General features: G+C 42.5%; 1 protein-coding gene across 4 annotated transcripts in view; it reads left to right on the top strand.

Annotated features, from left to right (window-relative positions):
• ABI2 (abl interactor 2) overlaps positions 1-14996 on the top strand; it is a 59375-nt gene extending 44379 nt beyond the window's left edge. For 2 of the 4 annotated variants that reach the window (XM_082763763.1, XM_082763761.1), the window contains 4 exons: positions 3440-3598; positions 7265-7351; positions 7674-7847; positions 8800-14996. In XM_082763763.1, the coding sequence (XP_082619889.1) occupies positions 3440-3598; positions 7265-7351; positions 7674-7847; positions 8800-8975 (596 nt within the window). In that variant the 3' untranslated portion in view covers positions 8976-14996. The remainder of the gene's footprint in view (positions 1-3439; positions 3599-7264; positions 7352-7673; positions 7848-8799) is intronic. The other 2 variants (XM_082763764.1, XM_082763762.1) reach the window with 1 other exon arrangement.
• The last annotated feature ends 1035 nt before the right edge of the window (positions 14997-16031 follow it).

Raw genomic sequence — 16031 nt, 5'->3', positions numbered from 1 at the left:
CAAGCAGAATGTAAATCTTCAGTACATTAATGCAAGCCTAGCTGAGTTGTCATGAAAAGGCATTTGTTCAGTGTAAACCGCCCCAGATTTCCCAGAAACAGGCAGTGTTTCTTTTTCCTTTGCTCAGCACTTTTGGTGAAGAAGAGTGTACAGTTGGCTTACAGTGTAATCTGAAATATATGATGCTTCTGAACCAAAGAATGGGAAAATTTTGGCTTTCCTCTTCTGTATGTTTTCTAATTAGTACAAAAGCTAAAGGCAACTGTGATAAAGATTGCAGTGTAAATAACAAGGAATAAAGACATCTTTCCAAAATAATGACTTGCAGTGAAAAGTTCAGGGTTGTTACCTTCAGAGCTGGAAAGAAGCAGTGGATTTGCTTGACTGTCATGAGCTGCCTACATAAGAATGAGCCTTTCTTCAATAGCTTTATTTTTCTCCCATCTCCTTGTGCATTCCAAAATACTATGCATCTAGTAAGGTGCTAACACTGAATAGTCAACGGCTTTCTCTAATCCTTGCTAACATCTCCTTATTAACTCCACCTCTTCCTCCTTTCTTCACGTAGCCCCTGCTGGCTCAGCTGGCACTTCTCCCCTTCCTGCTACCTCTGCTCCTGCCCCCACCCCTCCTGCTCCTGCCCCTTCCTCCGCTGCCCCAGATGCTGCTGCAGGAGCCCAGCCCCTTGCTGATGGCTTCACCTCTCCAACTCCCCCTGCTGTTTCTTCCACACCCTCTACAGGTGAGTGTCTGCTCTGATGTGTGGGCAGATGAACCCAGATGTGATCACGGTCCAGGGCTTTTCCTCGAGTTCCTTGAGAAAAAGTTCCTTGAGAAGCACTGATTTTTTTCCATTGGCTTTTCTTTTATTTTAAATATAGAAGAAGTATCTGCTAATACCCAGCTATAAGGTAATAGTTAGAGCAGACAATTCAAGGTGTGCTAGTTTTATAAACAGCAGCCATTACTTTATTATTTTTACTTTTTTACATTTACATAGCTATTTATTACATTATTATTTTATTGAAGTTTGGATACTGGGACTTTTACTGAGTTCCAGGTCTGATTATTCTCTTTCAGGATCGGATTAAAAATGGTGCAACTAGCAAAGTATAATTTATATGATTTGTCTCTTCAGTGCTTTCAAATGACAAGTCTCCTTTCAATGAACTGTTAAGGAGAGCATTCTTTTTGTAGAAGTAAAGTAAAACACAAGTTTTTGCTATGGAGAATAGTACTAAAGCATTTTGGTTTGATGCTTTAGAGTCAGTACTTAAGGCATGTAATGCAACTTGCTTTGTTACTGCTTATGAAATTACCCCACATTTTTTATTTTTTCATGTGCTGAAGTTGCAGCATGTAGTACTTACTAACCATAGCACAGTTCTGTTTTAGCTTTTAATGAGGTGTTACACTGCATTGTAAAGCTCTGTCTTAGATAGCCAAATTCATACGTGGCTACGTGTTTTCTTACTTTTCATTCTAGTGGAATCTGATTTACAAAGGCATCAGTTGATGTGTGTGTTTATTAGTGTTGGTCTCTCACAGAAAGAATTTCACCAGGTGCCAGAAGCATTCTTGAAATTGTATTTAATTTAAGGTGCAGTGGTTTATATAAAATTAGAAAATACTTATAGTAGAATCCGTGACTGTGACAGAAGTTTCTGAACTGTGATGAATTCTGGTATCCAGATGATACTGAAGTCTAAACTACTTTCGCATCTAGAAGATGAGGCATATCAGAGCACTTCAGTTTTCCATTTTTTATGCGCCATCAGTATCCCAGTTCTTAACCATATCGCTTCTGTATTTTGGACAAGTCTAAATCAAGCAGAAATTAATATTTCAATGGCTACTAACTTACTTACAATTTTGTGAGAGAAACTTTTTTTTTTTTTTTTTTGCTATTTCGTTTCCTTCCTTGTGTTATTAGTGAGGCTGCTTGCATAGCTTCTCTGAAATAATATACATGAAGAGACTGGATAGTTTACCATTTACAAGGTTGTAGTTTTTGGTCCTTAAGGACCTCTTATCCCCATTCCTTCTCTCCCCCTTCTTTGCAATCACCACCAATTTCACAGTCCTTTAAGTAATGGGGAGACATACTGAAAAGGCACGCTAGGAATAATGTGGAAAAGCTTTTTTTACTAGGTGGATTGCTTCTTAACTGCTCTTGTTCCTCACCTGTAAGAAGTGTGCTGTTTGAGACGCACATACCTGTACAAAGCAGGAGGAATGGGAATCTCTAGTTAATGCAATTGCTCTTAGAAGCAAGTAACGCAGAAAGCAACTTGCATTTTCTTTACTGACCTAGTATGCAGTTTTGCAAAGTAATCAAGCATAATGGAGAACCTCCTTACACCTTATGTAAAAGGAGAACAGTGCAGACTTTTAAAAATTGCTCATTCATGTGTTCTGTTTCCCTATTTACTTCACTGCATGCATGCCTCCTCAGCCACAATGGCCATCTGGCTTTCTTCCCTCGTTTTTCTGCAAACCCTGAAATTTACCTCTAGAACAAATGGTGGAAGCAGAATAGTTAGGGAAGTTAATAACCCATATGGGTGTAAGAAGTCTAGTTTACTGTGTGCTGTTGTGTACCATGTATAAGATGGAGAATTCTACGTGAGCACAAAGGCTGCCTTAATAGTCCTACTTCTTGATTAGTATTGGGTGGTGATGAGTGACATGCAAAGTCAATTGCCAGTTTCGTGTTCATATGTTTTATGGAAAGCATATATTGCTTAGTTAGATTCAGAATCAATTATTTTGATATAGGAAGTGATTAGAATGGAGAGCAAGTTTTAAGGAATTATTTCAATTGACAGCTCCTTGAAAATTAGGTCTTTGAGTGTGATTTCACTTATTCCATACTTCAAGCAGTTTCTAATATTCTCTTCTCCCCAGATGATTCTCTATATATTTCTTGAACAGCAATAAGACAGTTACCATTGGGTTTTTCAGATGTAGAAGGTAACATCTCTGAATCTTAGAAATGGTATACATACAGTTTGTACATGTTGTGTTGCTTGATGGCTGGACTGTGAAGTGTTATGTTTCACAGGTTTATAAATGAGATGACTGAATTTGCAAGTTATTATAATACATTATATAAAATCTGCAACTGGGAATGACTGTCTTTCATTTTGAAACTTTGTAGCATAGATACCTTTGCATTTCCATTTTGGCTTTTGCAATTAGTACTAAGTACAGGCAGTTGGGAGAATTATTATATTGCTATTGAGACATCCAGTATTTGTCATCTGGTAGCTGAACTGGCTGAATGCACCTAGGATGCAGATTGCCTTTAAAGAACAGAAACCTTTCCAAGCCTTTGAATCTTGAATGTAGCTATTAAAAAAGAAAAAAGCAAAAAAGCAAAAAAAAAAAAAAAAAGCTTCATTCTTCCCTTGGTAACACATTTCCCTTTCTGACCCAGGTCACCCAGTTCAGTTCTACAGCATGAACAGGCCTGCATCTCGACACACGCCCCCAACAATAGGGGGATCTTTGCCATATCGGCGTCCTCCTTCAATCACATCACAGACGAGCCTTCAGAACCAGATGAATGGAGGACCTTTTTATAACCAGAACCCAGGTAAGAAAGGTTTTCTGCTGTGCTGAATTCAATGCAGGGGTGAATTGCCTAGACTTCAGGTCTCTGAAATTCTGTCTCCACTGCAGATCTTGTGTTTTGTCTCAGGTTAACTTCCAGTAGAGTGCTGGTAGTTGTGCTGAAGCTGTGGTGCAAGTACAGATCATTCAGCTTGCACTATGGCAAGCAGCCCAGAACAATATGGGCTTTGTTGCCAGATGAATTACTTTCAATCTCACAGAGATCAAAGAGATGTGTGCATTTAACTTGAGAAGGAAGTGGATGGTCCTGCTGGGGACAATGAGGATGGAGGAGCTTATATGAGTAAACTGCAGCTCATTTGCCTGAAATATGTGGTATTTGTTAAGCACATTACATGCATATTGAAATCTGAAGGAGAACGGACAGGAAGGAAAGGGAAATAGCTATAAGGGAAACCTTTCAATATTACCTTTTGCAGTAAAGAGGATTTTTGGTATATCCAGAGAGTTTCTGACAACTGCTGTGCATTTCTGTATTAGTAAAGGGATAATTCTCTGGAATTTACCACTGCATTGTTAAAGGTAATCATAAAGATGCCAAATAGACTTCAAATAAGTTACATAACGATGATTCAGTCTGTGGACCCAAAAAGAAAGTAATGATTATGGTGATTAGTCGCTTGAGCTGTAAGTCACAAACAAAATACTTCAGTTATACTGACATACATAAACAAGCTGTTGTAGTAAGAGCAGAATACAGAATTTATTAGCTTTGTGGTTAAACTAAACCATTTTTTTTGCACCTTGAGAGGAGAGGATGCTCAAATATGTGTAATTGATGAATATCCTACAAATAGAGGGACTGTTGTCTGTAAGGAACAGGGGTAATAGTGGCAGGATGGAGGCCACGGTTGCTTCTCAGCATTCCCAAAGAGGAGGAGAAAATACAAACTTATGGCTTGTTGTGCTTTGCAGGTTGTTTGGCAATAAAGCAATACTTTTTTTTTTTTTTTTTTTTTTTTTTTTTTTTTTTTTTTTTTTTTTTTTTTTTTTAAGTATTGTGGCATAGTCATTTTTGTTTATTCAGTTCAATACTGCTACTAAGATAAGGTAATTTTTCTGCTTCATGGTGAGACCTTTTCAGCAACTGAAAAGAAAATAGTAAGGAAATGCAGACCCCTAACTGATCTCGGCATAAATCTGTCCCAAAGACACCCTTGTCAGTTATGTCACCTAACAAGTGGTGCAACTTTGCTACGTTAGTTAAATATCAGTAGGAGTTGAGCTGCCAGCAGTATGGAGCTCAGTATAGGCTGAAAACCCTTGGGAAAAAGTGGGGGCATGTTGGGATGGTGGTATGCACTACACGCTGTTCGTATAGCTGAATTCTTATCAGGCTGAAGCTATCTTGTGAAAGGTGCTCTCAGGCATTTCTTAATGAATCCACAGCAAATGTGTTGATGAACTTTTTATTCTACCAGTGGTCTATATGAAAGCAAGTTGAGTGGGAATGCTTAAGATGGTGTTTATCTCATCTTTTGAGATAGCAGGAATGCAATAGAGTTCTTCTGATGCACTTTATAAGAAGTCATTATTTTAAAATGTCATTACATGAAAATAAATAAATAAATAAATAACTGTATTGACCAAATACAGTAAAGGCCAAAACTAGAGTCATTATGTATTTTATAGAGACAATATAATGACAGAGTGCCTGCACTGTGTGTAGACTGAAGTATAAAACTTGACAAAAGGTTAACATAAATAAGGAATGATGTCAGCTAGTGTTAGCCATCACCATTTGATTAAACTGTGCAACCCAAGCTAACAAAGGGATTTTTTTTGTGTTTGCCTAGAGTGCTTGTCTAGAGCGATCTATTTTACTACCTGGAAAGCCTTATTATCTCCTTCAAAGAATTATATATAGCACACAAACACAGCGTGCTGAAGGGATGTAGGAAACTGAAGCTAGTCTCATATGATAGATATGGATTGTATGTATTCATGTGACTTGAGTAGAGGAAACATTTTGAAACTAAGTATTTTCATAGCATATATAGTTAAAAAGGGGAGCACTTCATAGCTGAACAGGAATGCTGAATTCCTGAATGTTATTGCATTTGAATAGTACTTCAAGTTCCTTTTTCCCACTTTCATAAATACAAGACCAAAACTTTTCCCAGCTACTGTGGTTATACTGAAAGAAGGAATATACTCGTTCTGGAGTCACTTCATTCAAGTCAAAGAGGTTGTAATTAGAAAAGTATTTCAAAATTTCTCAAGAACTATAAGATAAGTGGTAAGATAATGGAGCTTGCTTTGTGTAGAAGTACAAGGTTGTTCTTGCAACAAAAAAAGGATGGTTGTTGCATTGTGCTTTTTATGTTTATTTTGCATGCTTTGTTTGGGGTGTGTGGTTGTGACAGGAAGGTGAACATGAGTGGCAGAAGAAATTGAAAGTGGTGGTTACTAAAATGAGCAAATAGGAAAATTTGAGACATTAATTTTGAATACCTTGGATTTTTTTTTCATTTGATGATGTGAAATAATTCTGAGAAATACTAAGTCATATGTAGCAGCTCTGGAATTAGCTTGAAATTTAATTAGCTCTGTTCTGTAAGCTAAATAAATGTACTGGTACATGAAGTGTAGACCCTTTTCCCTGGTGTTCTTTTGGACGTGATTAAATGTCTTTGTATGCCACTACTAACAAGAAATAATTTAGTTGTGCTTTTCCTGAGGTGTGCTTTCCGAAAAATAATCCTGGAACTTGCTTAAAAAAAAGAATTGTACTGCATTAGCCTTACAAAGTGGGACTAAAACTAGATAAAATATTAAGTAATTTAGTTAAGTAATTTTTTTTACCCTAACTAGATAACTGAAACTTTCAGTTTCTGTCACTAGCTTAAACCACAGTTTAGTGGTATAACATCTGCAGATGGCTGAAAGCGTATTCTTTAAATGTGAATTCATGTGTATCATACAAAGACAGTTCTCCTGTTACCAGCAAAACAGCTGTTCAGAGTTTGGTGGTTTGCAAAATAAGATAGAAAGATAAGGTAGAAAGGCAGCCCATTTAGAGTAGCCTCTGTTGCTCTGTAGCAGCACAGTGTGCTTTAATCTGCCAACAAGGACCATGGTCAGAAGTCCTTTGTTTCTCAAAGGCATCTTTGTCTGGTTCACCTAAAATAAGTTAAATGAGGCTTTTTTTGTTGTTGTTTTTGCCTAGATTTTGGAGAAAACTTGTTATATCCAGCATCAGTACTAAGGAATTATGGATGCTGTTACAGAAAAGGTGTTACCTTTATAATATTAAGTGGATCTAAAAGGTGGAGGATTGTAGGGAAATAAGCCTCTTGGCATATTTGTTTCTTAGGCCTATTCATAAAGTCCTGCAGTAATAGACATGTATTTGAGGGAATCTTGTAGTCAGATCGTACTACTACTTCAGCATGGATTCTTGATCTTAAGAAAAAGAGCTGAGTTGGAAATACTAAAAATAGATAAATCTCCTTGAAGTAAGGATTGGAAACATAAAGACCCTGAACCATTTTTCTTTGAATGCCATCGTTTTTATCGCAGCTTCTTGGCAGACTGCTATGTTGTCTGAGTGGTGATGATGTCTACTTTCCTGTTTGCTGCTTTGTTGTGTTTCTAACTGAATGCCTCTTTTTAATTTCTGTGGCAGCATCCCTTGCTCCTCCTCCCCCCTCCATCCTACAGGTAACTCCACAGTTACCGCTAATGGGATTTGTGGCCAGAGTTCAAGAAAACAGTAAGTTTGCTGCTTCCTTGTGCGATGATTTAGTACTGCATGTGGCTTTTGTTTCGAGTGGATGAAACAACTGTCTGTGTACAGCCAGAATTCTGCTTACTTTACTGTCTCTGCAAGTTTGTCAAAAGTTCCTAAGGGGGGCTAAAAAGGAAAATAATTTAATTGGAGGATCCTGATTCACTGAATTTTATTGTCTCTAGTGTATCTTCACAAGTTCCAAACATTGATGCCAGAGCCAATAATTGGGATAGGGAATCTTATTTAAACCTTTAGCTATAGCTCTCAAAGATACTTTCATGGTTACACTGCTGCTTATTTTCAGTTTCAGATACTCCTCCCCCGCCACCGCCTGTGGATGAGCCAGTGTTTGATGAATCCCCCCCACCGCCCCCACCTCCAGAGGACTACGAGGAGGAGGAAGCAGCTGTGGTGGAGTACAGCGATCCTTACGCTGAGGAGGACCCTCCATGGGCACCACGGACCTACTTAGAAAAGGGTAGGTTTAAAGCTGCTAGAGATGGTGGGATTATTTTTGTAATAGTTTCTATATGCTCCTGGTATCCAGCCCTGTGCAAAGTCTCTCTTACAGGTGCACAAATCGTGCCAAGTGTCCCATGGTGTGACTCTAAAACATGGGTGGGTGCTCTTTGCACGCCCATAGGACTCTGTGAGGGCTTCACGTGCCCTTCATGAAGAGGCCATGTGCCTGCACCTGTAAGACGCTGGGCGTGCTTTGTGCACCGCACCCCTTCTAAGGGGGCCATGTATGGGGATCCTTGTAAGAGCCTTTTAAGGGATGTGCAAAGCACACCCAGTGTCCTAGAGGCATGTGTGCAGCCCTCTTCTAACGGCCTCATTGTAAGGGGCATGCAAAGCATGCCCAGTCTTAAGAGACTCAGGAGTCTTCCCTCTTAGTGGTGCATATGCTTAAGACACCTTTCTTGCATATTGCATATATATATATGTTATGTAGGTATCTCTGTACATAAATATGTATATTTTATTGTATGTGTATGTCTGTATATATTTCCCTGTAGAAATGCTTTTCTTAACAGCTATACTGTATGATTGTAGAGTTTTTTAAATGTATGTTTTCTAAATGTTATCTGGGTAATGATACATATCTTCTGTTTCATATTTGCCAGTGTTTTGTCATATTTCTTTGAGTTTCTGAAGCAGCTTTCATCTGTTTAGTATTTTCCACTATTATGTGGTTGTAGGAAAAAATCCTGATGATACAGTAGGCATACATTTTGTTTTAGAGAGGCACTGTGTTTCTTTCTCTATTTCTTTAGTGGATTTTATTTACTTTGGTATTATGTATGATGGGAGTGATTTCTTGATAATGGGACTGCACATGTGCATTTTATATATCTGCATGTGGAGATAACTGAGGTACATGCTTGTACCTCTCCTAACAGTCCATACTCTGATTCTCTGTTCTTTAGTGGTGGCCATCTATGACTACACGAAGGACAAAGAAGATGAGCTGTCATTTCAGGAAGGTGCCATCATATATGTCATCAAGAAGAATGATGACGGTTGGTACGAAGGGGTCATGAATGGAGTGACGGGGCTCTTCCCAGGGAACTATGTAGAGTCCATCATGCATTACTCGGAGTGAAGACTCGAGGACAGAGCTCTGCATCTCCTGTTGCAGGAGCTGTCAGGGCTTCCCGGATCTCCACCAGCCTCTGGGGCCCCATCCAGAATAGCTGAATGAAGGATAATTGTAACAACCACTCTTTTTTTTTTTTTTTTTTTCCCCTCCCTCATTATAAAACAATAGTGATTTGAGTTGTTTGAACAAATGGCTCTTCCGGCTGCCAGCAGAGAGGCTATCCTGACCCATCTGATGGTGAATTAAGCTGACCCATTCAGATGTAACAAACTCCTTGAGCAGCTGACCCTTCAGTCAAATTCTGACTTCCGACAGGCTCTGGGATCTGTCTCAGGAATCCTGTGCGCCCTCATGGTACTACTTTTGGCAGCAGTGCCTGGCACTTGGGATGTCCTGGGATGCGTGTGGTGAAGGGTTGCTGGCCAGTGGACGTCCCTCCTGTTTCTACACTACACTCCTGTGCAGCTGGAAGAACGCTCGTGTGCTAGGGAACACTGGGATTTGTACACAAAGCCGTTCGCGTATCTGACTTCCTTACAGGTGGTTACATCTTAGCATAAACACTTTTGCAGCTGCTCTGCACATGTAGGCTGACACAGGGCACACAGAGCTGGCTTTGAATCACTCACCTTTTAGTTTAGACAATTAGGATGGCTGCAGCCCAGAGGACCCTCACCCACATTGCCTCATCTTTTGAATGCAACAGGTTTGGTTTTTGTTATGCACTGATGTAAATGTGCTGCTCCGCACCGAGCTACCTGCCACGGGTGCTGCTGGATTAAACGGAACTCACAGATGCCATTGACGGTGAAGGTGAAACGAAGTTTACAGGTCCTCCTGGGGTCTGAGGATAAACTCTAGGGGCTGTGATCTCTAAGGTTCAGATCTACTCATGCGTGCTTGCACTAGAGAAACTTACCCCCAACTTTAGTCTTATGCACAATATAATCTTGAAAATCCAATCAGGTATTGTAAATTGGCTTTTTGTACTTGATGACTAGATTTGCATATGTACTGTGAGAGCCCTGTGCAGAGGCAGGACAAACGGCAATCGTCGTCTTCATGTCTGTTGCCAAAATCTCTTCAATGGAAGTAAAAAGGGCTGTTGTGTGTACTGGTTTCCCATGGAAATCCAAGCAGTAACTAGTAGTAGTCCTAGCTCTCTTCCCAGTCCTTTCCATTGCTTATTTTGAAGAAACAGATATTTAGAGCTGTACTGGTGGATCTAGGGTGGAGTAATACCAAGTGAAGGCCCCTGGGTTAATAGTTTGCTTTTTAAGTTTCAGTTAAAATGCTGCTCAGTGTTCTGCTTTGCAGATCAGTGTACAATGATGGCTGTATTAGTCTGCCCTCAGGAAGGACTAAACACTGTCTTTGGGTGAATGTGATGCACTAACAGAATGAACCAATTAAACCTCCAGTTGCAGTCCTGTTGGCCCACAAATGACCCCTGCGTTGTGAGAGCCTCCTGGGCCAGGGCATCTTCCTAAACAACTTTTGACTGTCGCCTGACCAAGTTCCAGCTGGTACCAGCAGTAGCTTGTCAAAGGCAAGGTAACACTGCAGCTTTCTTCTGAGGCCTGTGCGTAAAACAGCAGTGCGGAGAGCAGTGCCAAGGGTGAGTCTGTGATAATATTGGCAGGGGGACTTGACACAATCCCCTTGCTTGGTAGCCAGTGCAGTATCAGGATGGAGGTGCAGGTTTCATCCAAACTCGAGTGTGAAGGAGCCACAGCTGCTTAAGGGCGAAGAAAGAGGAAACAAACAGGTGAGGTGTGTGGGGGATACCGGTAAGTTTTATTGGTATCTGCGGTGAGCTTGCAGAAGAGGGCATTAACTCCTGTAACAGTGTGTAAAAGGAACTAGTTTGGTGGAAGCCTGCAAGAGGTACAGTTCTGAAGCAACCAGTGCAAAGATGGAAGTTACTTTCTCCCAGGCTTAGTCTGCAGCTGTGTAGCCAAGACGCTGTTGTCTTCTTTCTAGAAGCTGGCAGCATTAGTATTTGGAATAAACGTTAGCCAGAACAGATACCCTTCTACCTTCCTTCTGTCTTGCAGCAAGAGTAGCAGAAGCAGCCATGGTCAGTTCCCTCAGCCCATTTCTGTGGGACCATACCTAGAAACACTGGTTGTCCCGTACCTGGAATGTCTTTTTCCACTGCCACAGGGCAGGCCTACAGCTTCTGCATAGGGCAGTGGTGCTTGCATGGCTAGAGATCAGGGGGATTGCAGTGCAGTATTACACAGCCACCCCCTATGCACCAAAGAATTGCGTTTTCCAGGACTATTGGAGCTTTCCTGCCTTCTGTTTTGTTTCTGGTTTGTTTTTGGTGAAGACTGAGCACACAGTGCACAAACCTATTGAGTTTGGCAGCTTAAAACATTACTACAGGAGAGTGAATGCTCTCTCCTTGCACACCCATATTCCAGCTGGGAGGTCACGCATTAGTGCTATCATGTCTTTAACTCAGTATGTGTAAGAGCATGCGCTTGAATACTTCTGACTGATGGGTGGTGACTGTGTGTACTTCCATAGTGTGTGATACACACCCATGTCCTTAATTTTCATTCAGCTGGTTGTATATCTTGTGAGTTTTCTGTTTTGAGAGCTACCAGAGTGGAGCAGTGTGTACTCTGGAAAGTACTGAATGCATGTCAGAGCTCAGGACAGAAGATGAGGCTGAAAAACCTTGAAGATGTGCCAAGCTCCTTCAAAGGCTGGTTTGGCTTAATGGGCCAAAGGTTAGTTGGGTTTCCGCAGATAGCATGTGGTATTGTTTGTCCTATAAGAGCTGCTCTGGATGGAATTTTGGGGTCACCTCCTGCTGGTTTTAAGCTTTATTATGCAGTACTAATGCAAATAAACGTGTTGAGTTTTATGCATACTTTTTTATTTTGTATAGATTTTAATTCTGTGGCTTGTTTGGGGATGATGTGATGTTATGGTCATAGACCAGGCCAAGGTAAACAGGCTTTGTGTATTAATGTTACATGCATGCTAGTGAAGTCAGTGAGGGTTGTGTTTCCAGTTTTGTCCCTTGTATGTCTTCTCCAAAACCTTCACCCCATACCTCCTTATTTACATATGTTCCTAAAAGGGGGGTAGGGGAGAAGCGTGGAAAAAACCCTCAGTATTTCACATGGATGCACAACTTCTCTTCACTGAGTTCTGCTGCCATAGTAGGAGGTGTTCAGCATCACAAGCTGTTGATCAGAGCAGCAGGTGTGCATGAGAGGTAGGGGAAGGAGACACTCCAGGATAGGCCAAAGAGTGCTGTATGGCCAAAATGAACGTTTCTCCCTTCATGAGAGCTGTATTAGCCCAGCCAGATGTTTTCATTGTGCACGGGAATCTGTAGCTGTGGATTTTGCTTTGGTTTGCTGTAGCAGAGTTCTTCCTTGCTCTTGGCCCCCTTGGGACAAAGCTATTAACTACAGCTCTCCTTCAGCCACATGCCTGGGTGAAAGGAGGTCATACTGTCCCCAGCTAGTGTGGGTGCAAATTATTTTCATGCCTCTGTTCCTGAGTGGCTGGGGTTGCATGTGTCTCATGTTGTTGGTTTTTGCGTGTGTTGTTTTTTTTTCTTCCTTCAGATTGCTTTTCTTTGTTCCCCTCACTGGCTGTTGCAGCAGCTGGTTGAGAGTGGCAAGAAAACCAAGCTGCCTGTTTTATGCCTCTGCATCCTGACTGCACCTCCATGCCCAGTAGCTGGAGCAGGCGCTAGAGGGCAGAGGCAGTGCCGGGGGACTTGCTAGCCTGACCTGTGAGAGCCGCGCAGACACGGACATTGACAAGCTGCTGCTCTCACTGGAGGGCAAGAGGTGGAGCATGGCCCTTCTCTTGTAAGTGATAACAGGAACTTGAGTTGAGGTTTCCTGGAAGTGGGTGGAAATTGCTGCTGGTTTGCACCACAGCTCCCCCACCGTCCCTCTGGTCTCTGGCTGGGTGTTTTACCGGGGTGGCAGGAAGGCTGAGAACCAGCTAGCCCTTGCTAGAACAGGTTGTTCTCCTTTCACGCCTCCTGGGAACTTTTTCTTTGCCGTTTGAGGGCTCTCGCTGTGCATTGCTTTCTGGAGTAAGAGGATGTGCCTGTCTTCTGCTTATGCCAGCATGCCTGTCTCAGCAGACCCAGCGCCGTGTTTGCAAATGAGCAGAATGCTTGGTCCCCTGCTCTGCGTGATTCTTCAGTGCTCTTCGTGACAGCCAAGAACCAAAGGGTACGATGGCAGCAATGCAGCATCTGCCAAGCAGCACTTTTACCTTGGGCTTTTCAGCTGCCTTTGGGAAGGGAAGCAGCGACAGGACTGATGCTCCTTTTTGGACGGAGGGTGTGCTGCCCGCCTGCCGCGTACTTGTGAGTTGCTGACTGGTGGTGGAGGGTCATGCACTGGTGCAGCCTATTGTGCTTCTGGGGCGTCCCCTACCTGTGTCAGAGGGTGGCGAGTTGCTGCTGTGCTCTGCTCAGCAGCTTCCAGCAGTTCCCAGTGAACGCTGTAGCTGTGCCTCTCTTTACGAGGAATAAGCTCACTTTTAATTATGTCTCTGGCCATCAGGCATAGATCAAATGCAAAAGTTTTACATTTTCATGTGGAAAGGACAGGACTTTTCTTTGGTTAGTAATCTGGTGGCATTTACAGGGCAACTTGTTTGAAGCTGCTAGAGGAGGCTGTTGGGGACTGGTGCTGTGGCTTCTGCTGGGTTTATTAGCATTGAGTGTAGTCACTGACTGAGGACTGCAGCATTTCAGTAAATTTTGCAAAACCCATACAGAGTATTTAGTCAGACAAGCTTTTGCTGGCAATAGTGGCAGTGGGAAATGTGCAGAACTGTTGTGGTCACTAAGGCAAATATTTAATCTTGAGAAAAGGCAGTGTTGTAAAACAGTATGAGCAGGTAGATGATGGTTTATAGCTTATAGGGACCCATGTTGAAGAATTTACTGTGCTTACGGATATATTTTCCACCTTCCTCACCCTTTGGCATCACTCAGTATTAGGCACAGCCATAGTTTGTGGCTAAAATGGTATTACACAGAGGTCAGAACAGTGCAAGAGGGGAACAGTTTTTCTTTTCAGTAGCTGAAGTCACGATGGAGCAACAGTCCTTTTCAATTTTTTTTTTTTGAAAGTACAAGAGTAGCGGGACCTTCTCCTTTCTGTGGGAAGGTTGTTGAATGCTTGATGCGGCCAAGGTTTGCCAACTGCTGTTACAAATAATAATTCACAGACCACGGTGTTCTGCTGCTTTCATTCAAAGAAAAGAACCAATGTGTTTTGTACACCCTCCTGTGAATGCAGGAACTGTTTTTTTCTTTGGTACTCTGAACATACCCATTTTATTAATACCTTTGCTTATTCCAAGATGAGTTACAAAAAGGTAAAGTCAGCAGCCCGTTGGCCAGAGGTAAGCCTAGGCCCAGCATCCTGCTGAATACCTGTGTGGTGACTGCTGAAATACGTGCAGTGTAGTTGTTCCTATTTCTCTTAAAACCTCAGACAAATCCTACCACTATCTACTAATGAGGAAGAGCTTTGTACAAATTCATTTCCATTACAGCGCCTTGCTAAAGTGCTGACGTCTAGATTTTTTTTTTCTGTAAAGCCCAAGTGCTTCTTTTCACATTTGAAAAAGTGTCTTTTGCAACTTGCATGGACAAGTAGTTTCTATGAATTCTCTGGAAATGTTAGTGTCTAACATGGATCTTTTGTCCATGTACTTTTTTTTCTGAAAGCAGAACCCCCACACACACCGTTGGTTTGCAGTCAGAGGAGAAGCACCCTGTGCTTTTGATTTTGGCACTGCTGATGCAGTGGATGAGTGCAGAGCCCACTGTAAATGATCAAGCCTGCAGGACTCTGGGGAGCTGTGTGCCGCCAGTAACGTTTTATTGTGTGTGCCATTTGAACCACCTTCCAAGTGAGTGCAAAACCCAATTTTTAAATTTTTTTAATTGTACTTGGAATTAACTGTTGCTGTGTACTAAACCCTCTTGTTACGAGCCCTAAATAAAAAGAACAAAGCACACATCATGTGTTCTGTCACCTTGTGTTCTGTGAGTGTGCCACTGCTGCGCCACATTCCTTGTCTTTTGCTACAGACTTTTCAACATGTCGAGGCTGGGATAAGTAGCTTGTGTATGCAGCCCTGTTCCAGAGGAGCTCTGAGGTCAGCACAGGTATGATGACTTGCGTCCAGCCCGCTGCCTTCAGCGGCTGCTCTCTCCACTTCTGTATGACTGCCTTTCCTGCAGTTACCACTACTGGGTAGCCAGCTCTTCTTCCAGCACAGGGCACCCATGCCATGTTCACAGCTCTCAGCTGCCATCCTGTTGTACCAGTTGTAGGCTCGGCTTCGTCTGAGCTGGCTGGAGAGCTGCTCTCCCTTGCTTTTCCCAAGTAACATTCTGCACTAACAGTGTTTAGGCAGAAGTCCCTTCCTCTGGGCCTGCAGGAACACAAGAGCTGTTCTTCTTTCAGCAGTGACATGTCTGCCCTGGGGCCGTGACACTTGCTCTATGTGCTGTGTCCTGGCCAGCTCCGAACTCCTTGTGGTATGCGCACAGCTGTGCTGCTCGTGAATTCCTTTCACTGAGCTGCATTCCCTCTCCGGTAGGTGAGAGCATGCACTGCAGCTGCTGCTTCCCAAGGATGGTGTTCCATCTCCTGGCTCAAGGCAGAGACTAGCTCAGTTACATGCAAGACCAAGTACCTCTGCGCCTCTAAGAATGACTGCCCCACACGAGCAGGAATTCCAGTTGGAGTTCCTATAACCCTGACTTTCAAATCCCTGCAGTAATAGCTCATGACTGCTGCACGGCTAGCCTATGGGCGACCCTGAGGGAGAGATGAACAGAGCTGAATTCCCTGCAGCGGACCCCAGAGAGGGGCTGCACCAGCACTTACCAGCCATCAGCTGTTCTTGGGTGAGCAGAGATGTACAGAGTACTGCCAGGACCCTGCACGTCTGGGGAAGCACGCAGATGGAAAAGGTGAGCCTTCGCTTTGGGTCCTCTTTAGACCTGTAGCTGGTGTGCACCTTGTTACTGGTACAGCCAGGTCT

Source organism: Aythya marila (assembly GCF_965140915.1).
Source record: "Aythya marila genome assembly, chromosome: 6".
Lineage (NCBI taxonomy): Eukaryota > Metazoa > Chordata > Aves > Anseriformes > Anatidae > Aythya > Aythya marila.
Note: the sequence above shows the minus strand (reverse complement) of the source record. Positions and strands in the feature narration are given on the sequence as shown.